General features: G+C 39.7%; 1 protein-coding gene across 7 annotated transcripts in view; it reads left to right on the top strand.

Moving 5' to 3' along the window:
- ARID1B (AT-rich interaction domain 1B) overlaps positions 1-12,499 on the top strand; it is a 333,914-nt gene that overhangs the window by 185,684 nt on the left and 135,731 nt on the right. For 4 of the 7 annotated variants that reach the window (XM_054162695.1, XM_054162692.1, XM_054162696.1 and 1 more), the window contains exon 5: positions 4,700-4,741. The exons of the other annotated variants lie outside the window; for them this stretch is intronic. In XM_054162695.1, the coding sequence (XP_054018670.1) occupies positions 4,700-4,741 (42 nt within the window). The remainder of the gene's footprint in view (positions 1-4,699; positions 4,742-12,499) is intronic. 7 annotated transcript variants of the gene reach the window in all.

Raw genomic sequence — 12,499 nt, 5'->3', positions numbered from 1 at the left:
TTTGTCTTGATCAGAGCTGATCCAGTCCACTGCATTCCTTGCCAGAGTAGCTGTAACCCCTTCACCTGCCAGCTGCAAGTACAGTGACTCCATTAGATGAACTCTGAGGAGCACCGACCCAAGGCTGAGAGCAGCATTAAGTGTCTGATGTATTGGGATTTTTTTGCCTGGGTAGTTAAATGTAGATCAATGTTCCTTTTCGGCATTACTGTTAACAGGATGTGATAAGGGAATCGGTATGCATCAGAAGTAAATACTAGTCCGTATTTTCAGATTCCCCCAAAAAAGATGGAGAGGGCATTCTGTGACCCATGGCTTTTGTGAGTTACTTAGTTTGTCGTTGTGTGCTACTTCATATTCTATTGTTTGCATAACAGTCTGGGTATTAAGCATAGCTGTAATTTTTCCTGTTAACAGATTCCACTTCTGTGACTTTTGCTCAGTTCCACCTAATCCTATCTCAAACAAAGTCTTGATGGGAGAAGAAGGAGCTGAATTGAGCTGAGGACCAAATCAGTGCCAAGTGTGGCTTTGGAAAAGACCAAATTATAATAATTCCTTATATCGTCTGATCACTAAGTTGTACAACTCTGTTCTAAAAAGTTATTGTTCAGCATTGCTTCTTGAGGTTCTGATCTGTGTTTCAACTCCTTTTCTCTGTCACAGGGAGACAAAATGACTGTGCATGATTTACTGCACGTCTCTTGGTTGTGATGCAATATTGTTTGCTGGAGTTGTACAAGTCCTTTATTGACATGCAAAACAAAAACACTATGTCTCATTATTTCTAGCCGAAAGAAGACTCAGGGCTACTCCCCAACTTGTTTCAGGGTACTCCACATACTACTCCTCAGGGATCCTCCAGGCTGGTGTGAGCATGTTTATGAATTCTTCCATCTTGTAAAATAAAGATACTAAATGCTATTCTATTCTACTATTAAATTATAGAATACTTCATAGGCAGTAGTGGCCTTGGTTGTGTAGGGAGGTGGGAAGTTCATCTTGTCGTATGTTGGGGAGGACCTGCAGGGATTTTTGGCACCATCTTGGCCAGCCCCAGAGAGGTTGCACTCTGACCAGTTCCTGGTTTCTGAAGTGCCTCAGCCTGGGGCAGCAGCAGGGAGCAGACTCTAGGAGGAGTGAATTACTCGGGCAGGAGTGGTTTCTGCCAGCTGATTGTGTCTTGTGATTGATCCAGAGTGTGTGATTAACATGCACACTCTCTAGAATGCTACTCCATCATTTACCCCCTCACTGCTTACGATAGCCTTCTAGCCTGAAATTGCAAGATGTAATAGTGTGGTTTGGGTTTGTTTCTTAGAAGCAAAAAGGCTGTTTTGATTCTTCGGATAAGCCAGAAAAAGCCACCGATGAACAATGATTAAAGGTTGCTTTTGCATAGAAATAAACCGTGGGACAAACAGGCCAATTCTGTTATAGTGCTGCACTGTGAGAAGTGGAAAGTGGACTGAAGCAAAGATTTGGAGCAGTGCCTAAGGGAAAACTACCATATCTGATACATATACATAAAGTCAACAGTGCTTCATTTAAGGACTCAGTCTGCTTTGTGTAATGATGCAGTGAGTTTTTCACCGTAAAAGAATAAGAAAACCTCACCCTGCCCAAGCTAATGTATTTATGTACATACAGTCAGAACAGAGAACTAAAATAACTGAAATGGGAAATAATAACTGCAAGTAAGTGTACAATAGGTTCTTGATTAATGTCTGATTACCTTGAAGCACTAATGAACCCTGTGTTCATTTTTTTTGTCCATCAGAATGAAAGTGATGTATTTTGAAGATTACTAAGAGAGACGGTGCTTGCCTGATTCTTAAGGGAATGTTCCTTTTAGCTTGGGTGATCTGGGTGCTGATTGAAGTATGCTTTCATTTGCACTAGAGGGGGGTCCTCCCAGCCAAGGTTGTAATGTGGTTTGGCCTTTTTGTTGTTGGTGGTGGTGGTTAGTTGCTTTTTAAACTTGGCCTGAAGGAAAACCTCACATTATCCCAATATTGCATATCTTCCGTTGTCAGCAGTTACTTACCTCTTACTGATCTTAACTGTCTTCTGTACAGAGGTGAAAACCAAAATGAGTGGACAAACACACTAGTGCACTGGTAAGCATATTAATCACAAAGAATACAGAAGATGTGATCATTCTTGGAAAAACAGAATTGACATTACCATACCAGTTCAATAACAATTTTCATTACAATTATTATCTATACCAGTAGCTGTGCTCTAGCTATTTTATTGTCTCTGTGACTTCTAAGCATGACAGGAAACATTTCTATATGTAAGAGACATAAGACTATGTTACATGGGCTTAAACTTCTGTTCTTTCATGTCACAGGTTGTTCCTCTTCTCAGTTTCTTGGTGAAAAGAAAGAGGATTGAATTTTGTGTATGTGCTGGTTGCTGTGCCATGGTAATTAATTTGTTTTGAAACGGTAGCAGCTGCGAGCATTCTCTTGGCCCTGAGTGAGCCAGAACTTAAATGTTGACCTATTTGTTGACAGTACCACTGTACTCTACAGCAAAGGTCTTCACATGGTGAGATGGCTTCTCTGCAGACGAAGGAGTTTGGTGCCACCCATGGTTCTCCTGCAAGGCAGTGAAGGCATGCAAGGCAGAGGGCAGATAGGTCTGGGCAGGCTCAGTGGGGCCACCAGCCCAATTGGGACCTCTTGGTAAACAAAGGAGGAGGAAGAGACCATCAGGGCAAGAGAAGTAGGGTGTACTGGGGCGTTCAGGGTGTCAGCAGCCCTGCTGGATTTGAGGAGGGAGTCAGAGAGAAATGTAGTGACACACAGAAGGCTTCAGTTTTCCTAATGAATCTCCACAACAGAGTAGCAGAGTTATAAGCATCAGTGGGTCTGGTGATAGCATCAAGGGTATGTGACTGGCACAATACTGGATGAAGAACACTGAATGAGTTTTGAACAAGATTGTTCAAGTTTTGGGTCTCTCTAGTTATGATGGCATTCACAGTTTAAATGAGTACCATGTTAACCCTAACCATACTACTTCTGATTGTGAAATGACTTTTTTTCAGAAGCCACTTGAGTACCTGAGCAAGGCAGTGTATTGCGACAGGCAGTCATGCTGTTATTTCCAATCCAGTGTCTGATTATTCTCTTTTTGGCCCTGGGCAAGTCACTTAACCCTCTGTCTGTTTCTTCATCTGTAAAAGATATTATGGATATTTATCAGTCTCACCAGGACTGATTGTTTAATATTTATAAAGTGCCTAAAGGATTAGAAGCTTAATATAAGTAGCTAATACATATCATTTCAGATTGATTTTATTTACTTGATTTCCCCCCCCTTCCTCCTATTGATTGAGATGCTATTTTGCAGCCTCTTACTGCCATTCTTAATCAGTTGGACAGGTCACACAATTGGGTGGCCAGGTTAATTTTCCTTTTTGGTTCATAGTTCCTATAAATGCTTTATCCCCTTTCCCCCTTTTCCCCCCACCCCTTTTAATTTAGAGATGAAGAGATACCATATGTTGCTAGATCATGACATAAATATATTTAAGTGCTGCCATCATTGTTAGTTTATCAGCCTTTCCATTACAAACCCTCTTGTTCAAGGGGTTTATAACTCTGGTATTATAACGTGCTTCAGGCTGAAACTTGACATTAATTTTTTCCATCTTGATTTGCTTTAAATCCTCTACTCTTCTTAAGTTAAACTGGAGATTAGATGCATTAGTTATAGTTATACTAGTTGTATAAATTATAATGTGGTGGTAGGCATTTAAAATAGGGTGTAAATCAGAGAAATAGAGAATTTCCTAGTTGTTAAACCATGAGCCTGGGAGTAGAAATCTGGGATTCTTTTCCTGAGTGTGTCCCTGGCTTGGTACCTAACTAGTAAGAAATTACTTAACCTCTTTCTGTCTCACACTTTTGTCTGTATAGTGGGATGGTGACATTTCCTACTTCACTGGTATATTGGGAAGCTTAATTAATTAGGATTCATAAAAGCACTGAGATACTCAGGTGAAAGGTGCTGAAGTGTGAAGTAGTTTTAAGGAGTTTAATGAAAAATCAGCATGCCTGCTTTTTTGCATTTTGTTTCCCCTTGTCCCAGATGAGTGGGTATCAATTCTTGGAGATGTGTGGTATATAACAGCCATCAAGGAGTTTGATTTGGAGCACTACGAGATGATCTAGCATTTACTTTCTTCAAGCTTTCAGACATGCACTGTATCTTGCAGACAGCTAGTCTCAAGCTTTATTCCCTGAATTCTGCAGTTTTCAAAGAATTTGCTGTGCTCAAGACAGGACACGAACCTGCAAGCAAGTCCTCTGCTCTGGAGGACCAGTGCTGCAGGAGCACTGGTGCAGGAGATAATGGAAAGGGAAGGGTTAAGGCTTTCTCTACAGGGAGTTATCATGGCTGATGATTCTAGTTGTGCTCGGGCAGCTTTTTGGTGTAGCCAAAGCTCCATATGGAGAACAATGCTCCAGCTGTATTACAGTAAATTTTGGGGCACTGACAAATGTCATTTTTTGCATGGTTTAGGTTTAGAAACCTTGTTTGTGTCCTTTTGTGTGTAGGTTTCCCAGGGCTGGTGTCTTCATTTACAGATCTTTTATTTGCCAGGACTGCAGTGCTGTGCTCAGGAAAGAGAGGTTCTTGGTGGTCGCTAAATTTGAAATTATCTTTCTCCTTACAATTTCAGGTTGAAGTCTTGGCCTCCGAGGATGCTACATTTGGACACAAGGTGTGTAGTTTGATGCAGTTTTATTACATAGGTCCCATCAATTTAAATTGTTGGATGTGGTGCCACAGGAGATGATAATTAGCAACCTGAGAATTGAGGTTTCTGTGAATTACATCCATCAATTTAAAGATTTTCCCTCTGTGAGGTAATCTGAGAGTGACACACAGGCTGTCTTAATCCTGTTATTTGGTATAAAATTTGTGAGCAGTAGCCCACATGGAAGCTCACTTTTAAGATTGGACTTGTCCAAACGCTGAATTTGTTCTTGTTCCATACAATTGCAGCTCAAAATTTGTAGTTACTATCTGCTTTGCAGTCTTCTGACTAAGCCATAGTCCCTTCACAGTGCATCTCAAGTAGAAAGTAGTAGATTGACCAGCTGCATCACCCTGTGTTCAATTGTAGATCAATGTATGGTACACAGTATGCGTGTTGGAGAGACCACTTTAGACCGGCTCTGCTAGGACTGTATCCTAGTTATTGCTCAAGTTTTGTTGGCCAAAGACCATTATTGTGACAACCATGATTTTGAGTGAGCATTCATAGCAGATGATTTTAAGTAATGCAGGTTGTGAGTAGTCTCTACCTAGTTAGCTAGGAAGAGAGTGGATGGGAAAGGGAATAAGGAGATTGTAGGAAGAATAGGCTAAGTCATGACGGTGAAGAGTTTCCAACTGCTTAAGGCCCACATGCAGGTGAGAAAACAGAGTGCTATTACTAGCAAGATTAAAAAAAATCAAGACAAGATTAACTAAGTTCTTTAAGTTTATATAGAATATAATGAACAAAATTAATGAAGAAAAAAAAGCTTTCAAAGTTCCTAATTATTCATGATAATGGAATTTACATTGTGTCTGTATTGTACTTTTTATGTTGATATGTGATAAAGTGATTTAAATAAATTATTAAAAACCAAACAGAGCTACTACAGTATTATTTGAAGTATTTAACATATGGTAGTCTGCAGTATTTTCTGGGTTTTATTTAATATCCAGCATGCATGCAGAATATTCATTGAATATTTAATAAACCTGGAGGGTCAGCTCTTGTGAACTCATCTCCATAATCCTTCAGACTAGGTGGGTAAACACAAATATTACTGAAGATTATTGTAGCCAATTGCTCTTGCAACTGAAGCACTATGGAGGAGGCTTCCAATTTTTTTCATGGCTAGATTTTGAAGGTCTTTTTCAGTCTTGGACTTACTCTTTGAAACTCCTTTTTATTACCCAAAGTTTAAAGAATTTTCTGTTACTAAGCATCAGTTTTTACAGAATTAAATCAGTACTGTCACAACTCTTTAACATCATCCTCCACAGTCCCAAGCAACTTTTCTATAAGGTACAACTTCAGAACCAACAAGTTTTTAATACTCTTTTAAAATACTAGTTTTACATTATATGGTGAACTATGTATGTCTAGAAATGTTATTTACCTTTTATCAATCAAGAAGAAAGGAAATATATCATTCCAAATTACTTAATCCCAGAATTTATTTTACCAGTCTGTTTAGGCATGCTGTGAAAGCACCTTAATTCCTCCTCTCCCTGAAGAAATGCTTCCTTTATTGTTTGTCCCAATGACAAGTAGATGTTAGTGTGTTAGCTTAACAAATGAGGCGATAATTATAAATGCCAGTTTTGAAATTAAAAGTAATTTTAATTTTATAATTTAGAAAATAAACTGGTATGGCAAATAACAGACAAGATAGGTGAGAAGGATGTACAGTTAAGAGTTTTCATGGTGTAATGCTTTCCTTGATACTACCTTTTAGCCTGTATTTCCCTACAGGTCTACTGGAGACTGTTGAGGGAGCTATCTTTATGAGTTTGGGTGTATCATATTCCTATCTTAACATAGTAGGATGTATCCTCTGTATGCAGAAGTGTTAGCGTAATTTGCTGCAGGAGATGACTCTTAACTATATCCATTCCACCAATCCTTAAACACCACTAACTTTCAGGTTTGTTGACAGGCTGTTTTGCTTGTAGAGGCTAGAATAATGTTGGTTGCTTTGGATTTTTTGTGGGGTTTGGTTTGGTTTTTAAAGGATATTTCCAGGCTGCTGAATGAGCTTACAATGTTATCTGTTAGGTTTAAATTCTCCCATGATTTTGGTCTCATGCATACTGGCAGCCAATGGGGCTGTTTCCCAGGGAAACAACCTGAATGAGATGGCAGAACATTGTTTAGCTTCACTGTAGTTATCATTGGTGAAGATCTAGCCTATGTAGTTTGCCCCTTGAATAATTGAGTCTCTGGTGACAATGATGTGTGCGTAGAAATCAGCTACAGAATAATTTTGATACAAGATATGCATATTGATTTGGACAAAATCTCACTTTAGAAAAGAAAATTCAAGCAAAAGCTATTGTTTCACATTGTCAAAATACACAGGGAGCAGATACCTTGAAGGACCAAACCTTACCTGTACTCCCTAAGCAAAGAACACGTGCAAATTGGAGATGTCAGCAATAGTGCTTCAAATGTTCCCTCTACTTCACCTTTTTAATAAGAAAGCAGTCATCCCAAAATGAAGGTGGACTATAAGGCATTTATTAGAGAAAAAAATGCCATTTTAATATAAAGTTTTTGTTTTGTTGTCTTCTGTGCGTATGTGAGACCAGTACTCTTTAGAAGGCCGTCGAAACGCAAGCAGTTTTTCAATCAGTTTAAATAAAAGTTGGTTTTCGATGAGTATAGAGATGCACAAATTTGACAGCATTGGTGTCCACGCTTTTTGTTTGGTTGAAAAGTAGAAACAACCATTCAGCTTTCTTTGCAGCTATCTTTACAGAAGGAAGAAGCTGTTAGTGTGCTGTAACAGCTTTTTTGAAGGTGGTGCACATGATGTCCAGTTTAATTTACACATGCATTTTTGTGTTTGTGTGCATGCTTTTTTTTCTGAAAGGGGGGGGGGGAACAGAAAAATAAATCCAGCTTTTGACTGATCCTTCTGTTTCAGTGTTTAGATGGTTGTGTACGGAGAGAGGGAGAGGAAATGACCACCTAGCAGATCACAAACAGCTGATAGGTGTTCTGGGACAGACTTCACAGTTATGCCTGATTCATTTAAGTTCTGCCAAGTGTAAGCGTACATTATAAGTTTCTTCAAAACCATAGTTGCCAAGAAACTAACATAAAGTGAGAGTAAATAGATAAGAGTTGTATCAGCCCGAGTCTGCAGTCAACACAGAGGAATGTATTGCAAAGTTGGAAGCTTTCAGTCCCATTAATCTTATTAAAGCCTAACGATGACATGTGAAATACTAACAGTACCAATTTATTTGGTGTTTATTTTAGCTGGAGCAGGAAGATACATTTTAGCAGATGGGACCAGTATTCCCAGATGGTAGAGAAAATTAGGAGGGATACAAAGTTGGGGGGGGGGGGAAGGGGAGAGGGAGAAAGAAAGACAAGAAGAATAAGGTTCACAAAGCAGAAATAAAAGGTAAAAGATAAAGATTTAACCTTTTTGGATGATGCTGATTTAAACACCAAGGCAAAGAACAAATAAAAATAACTGAGTTTTTGAAATCTTCCTAAGAGATTTAGATGCTCAATTTCTATTAAAACATTTTAATCCCTGAGGTAGAGCTGAAAAATCTTAGTCTGAAAGGTTGGTTATTATATAAAGATTTAAACCACATTTAATTGTTGTAGGAGCTGAATACTGGCATCAGTTGGAATTATGATGTGAAATGCAGTAGCACGCATCTCCATCCAGACAGGCTACAAATGGTGTCTGGTCCTACCTAGAGAGTGAGATGGTTGACTTAGAAAATATTTATGCTAGGTTTACTCTCCTTTTCTTTCTCTCCCTTTCCCTAAGGCTTTCACTGTCAGCATCTACCTGACCCAAATAATACAGGGTAGAGGAGGCAGGCTTCATTCAGTTAATCAGGATGAGATCACCTCGTCCACATGTCTCAACCTGTCTGTGGACGTGTAGAGCGCCATAAACTCTGTTTGCAGAGACGGCTGCAGAGCCCGCCTACCGCAGCTTATGCCGAGGTGCAGTGATCCCAGCTTAGTGCAGCATTAATATAAATAAGTTTGTTAATGACAGTCCAGCAGCTACATGTCAGAAGGCTCACAACTTTGTGCAACAGGAAAAGAGACACTTATGTTCCCACAGTGGGGGAGCTCCACCAAGAACAGGACTCTCTTATTTGGTAGTGAGCTTTAATCCTTCCATTGTGTGTCATTTTAAGCTGTGTTGTGATGTAATTGGCTTAATCATTACTATTATGTTACTTTGCAGAAGTTAAGATTGTAATTTGACATATGGAAGCAAACGGCAACTGGATTAGTGATTTGCAGGTGTCATTTAAAAAGGGGGGGAGGCAGGGAAGAAAGCCTTTCATATTTTGCAAGCAGCTTGTTTGCTAATGTAAAGAGGCAGAATTAACTGCGCAACTGCATCTAACGCTGTCTTGAAGTAGGAGGGAGCTTTACCTGTTTGTTTCTGGGACTGCTGCTGGGACTGAGGAAAGAGAATCATTCCTGATGGATGTGTGTGTAGGAGTGATTTTGCATTTCCTTTGCAGAAGACAAATACAGGAGCAAAGCTTTCTCTTTGATTGAGAAATCAGCATAATGGAGACACAGCTGTATTAAAGAAATGCAGCAAGGGTGGCGTTTCTGATGTGGCTGTGGCTGTGTGGTGGAGCTTGCAGCATTGTTTGTGGAAGTAGCTGTATTTTTGTTTTGTGACACAGCATGCAGTGACAACCTCGACTTCATAATTTAGTAAATGGGAGTTGTTGAGAGAGTCTGTTCCTATAAAGTATGTACTGCTGAGATGCATTTTTTAAATGCTCTTTCTCTGATCCAGGTTACCTGGTTTTAAAAATCAAATGTTCTTAGGACTAAAATATCTTCCTTTTTTTTTTTTTTTTTTTTCTCCTCTGAAACATGCTGCTTTTACTTGAGTTTATTAAGATTATTTTTTTCCTGTTTTCCTCCACCTTTCAGATGCTGCTTTATTGCAACACACAGCACATCATGTTACATCTTCTGTAGCCCACTTATTTTCACAATTCCAGATAACCAGAAGTTCAAATCCTGAGGGGAAATTAATCTACACAGTGTGGCTGTGTGTCAGCTTCTTAGTTTGAAGCATAGGATACCAAAGGGAATACATTTGATGGGTGACTATGAGTTATGGCTGTGCAAACCTAGAAGGAAACTTGTTCTAGCAGTATCCATAACACAAAAGCCTTGAGCTATGAGATGGAGTAGAGATGCCATTTGATAAAATTGAGAAAGCATGTTCTGAAGAGATTTTTTTTCTTCTTCATTTAATTTGTATTAGTTTGATTGCAACAAAAATAACTTACTTCTTGGCAAGAAGGAGAAAAGGACCTATTAAAGGAAAAGAAAAAGTAGACATTAACAATTGTTTTCTTTTAATGCACACTTTAAGACAGCTTTCTTTTGTTGAAGAGCTAAGAAGCCTCTGCTTCTGCCATCTGGTGGTTGCTAATAAAAGTTACATCTTCAAAGCCAAATTAAATTGTTTTAAAGCCAATTAGTCCTTGAAGAGGATGTTTTCAAGTGTTTGAATTATCTCTGTCTTGATATGTTGACACTTGGAGTGTCTATGTGTGTGCTTAGTATATGGGAAAATATAGAGAAATGAGTCCTCATTTACATGTCTGTGCACTGTTGACATAGGTAGAAATCAGGGTTGTAAATAAGTCTTTTTATTTGTTTCAGCTTAGAAGAAATACAGTAATCCTCCAGTAACTTCTGTTTTGCTACTCAGAGCAGAAGCAGGATTACATGTTTCCCCAGCTCTTTTGTAACTGTTTTGGTTCTGGAGTTGTTTCCTGAGGTGTTGGGGCGACTGAAAGGATTCACCAACCTTCTTCCTTTCAGTCATTTAAAAAGCTGTGGTTTAGGATTGCTAAAGTGCCCTCTGCACTGCGTGTTTTCTAAAGTAGGGAATAGCATTACAGTAGGGAACAAGATGCTCTTAATATTTTTAGGGACTCCTTACAGATGTGTCGAATTGCTGAAGTAGTTATGACTAAGTAGCAGCAACTTGAACACATTCTTCCTGACTTAAGCATCATTCCTGTGTTGTTTGGGACAAATGAAGAGCATGCAAAACTGAACAATTGTGACCATTTTCTTGGGCTTTTAATCTGTGTAATTAATAGTTCTTAATGTCTGGTAGGTTTAGTCTTATGAAATATCTCAGTGGTTTGGAGGCTTCTTCCCAGTTTGTTTTGTATAAATTTAGAAGTACAAGAAGAAATTTGGAGCTGTAAATTCTTCTCCATACATTGTACAGTCCCCGCTGTGGTTCAGCTTTGTCCTGAGCCTTGTGAGCTGTAGGGGGCTGGATCTAACCACCTTGCACCTGGGAAAGTTTAGGCTCGAGGTGAGTGGGCTGCCCAGGGAAGCAGTGGAGTCACCATCCCTGGAGGGGTTAAAGAGGGGATTGGTTGTGGCACTTGGTGCCATGGTCTAGTCACGAGGTCTGTGGTGACAGGTTGGACTTGATGATCTTTCAGGTCTCTTCCAACCTTGCTGATTCTGTGATACTGTGAGTATGGAGGATGAAAAGGGAATGAAAGTGCAGTACTGTATCAAAATTCATTCCAAACAACACCTCCTGCTTGTGGTGCCCCACTCCTCACAGCTTGCTCTTGCTTCCCATATAGACAGGATTTTAAAGATCTGTGGAAATGAGGGCTTCTTAGAGGTCCTGATGCCTCCTTGTGCAGTGAAGGTGGTTCTGGACAATTCCAAAACAATCTTACATGAAGAAGAAAAGATGAAATAATACATAGAATAGGGAAAATAGTCAAGTGTTAGCTGAGAACCCCCAGATGTGAGAATATCAAGCTGGTTAAATGGTGTAGTAACAGCTGGTTCTTTCCTCCTCGTGCCCTGTAGCTGATACTCCTGGACTGTAGTCTCAGGAAAGACAAGGCAAGGCAAGGCTTTAGGAAGGAACTGTCTCCTGTGGCAGTGTTTCTGTGCAGGTACAGCATGTCAGGCTTTCTTGGATATTCCCTTGTTTATTCTCTTGCCAGTGACCCAAACTAGGGATAAATACATGTATAATGCTACCTCTCAGCATGAAGCATCTCATGATGCTTGCAGAATAAATACTGATGGCCTTAGGGTTAGACTTAGGCAGTATGTGGTAACATTTGTTTTACAAAGCTCCCGAGCACACTGTGGCAAGCCAGTGTGAGCACAGCTGGTGAACATCATGCTCTCCCCAGCACCCTTGAACTTTGCTGTCACATATTTTGTCCAGTGCCCTGCAATCCATAGGGTTTAGTGCCAAAAACGTGAACTGCTGGCTTTCTTCCTACATTGTCTTTACTTTATGGGCAAACATAAACATAACAAACAGCCTTCATCTCTAATACTGCACAGTTTATGTTATCAAGGTGTGGATGGGGCCACACTTTCAGTTTTGGTACAATATGAAATTTTCCACCACCTTTCTGAGAGGACCAGGGGACAGAATTCAGCAGTTTTCAGAAACAGATGCTTGTGCAATTCGAGGCCACTGTTCAATTTTTGCTGAAGTGATGTCTGAAAGTGAAAAGGCTTGGCAACTGTTTCTGATTTTCTGATTGCTGTGTATCCCTCCTCAGTCAGTTCTATGCCAGTTTACATGACCACTTTGTTTAAATTAACTACTGCAACTTGGAACCATCCAGCTCTTGTGGCAGCAGCAGTCCGTACTTTCTCCCATTGCTTTTCTGAAGAGGCAGTGTGTAATATGAT

This window comes from Dryobates pubescens, chromosome 6 (genome assembly GCF_014839835.1).
Source record: "Dryobates pubescens isolate bDryPub1 chromosome 6, bDryPub1.pri, whole genome shotgun sequence".
NCBI lineage: Eukaryota > Metazoa > Chordata > Aves > Piciformes > Picidae > Dryobates > Dryobates pubescens.
Note: the sequence above shows the minus strand (reverse complement) of the source record. Positions and strands in the feature narration are given on the sequence as shown.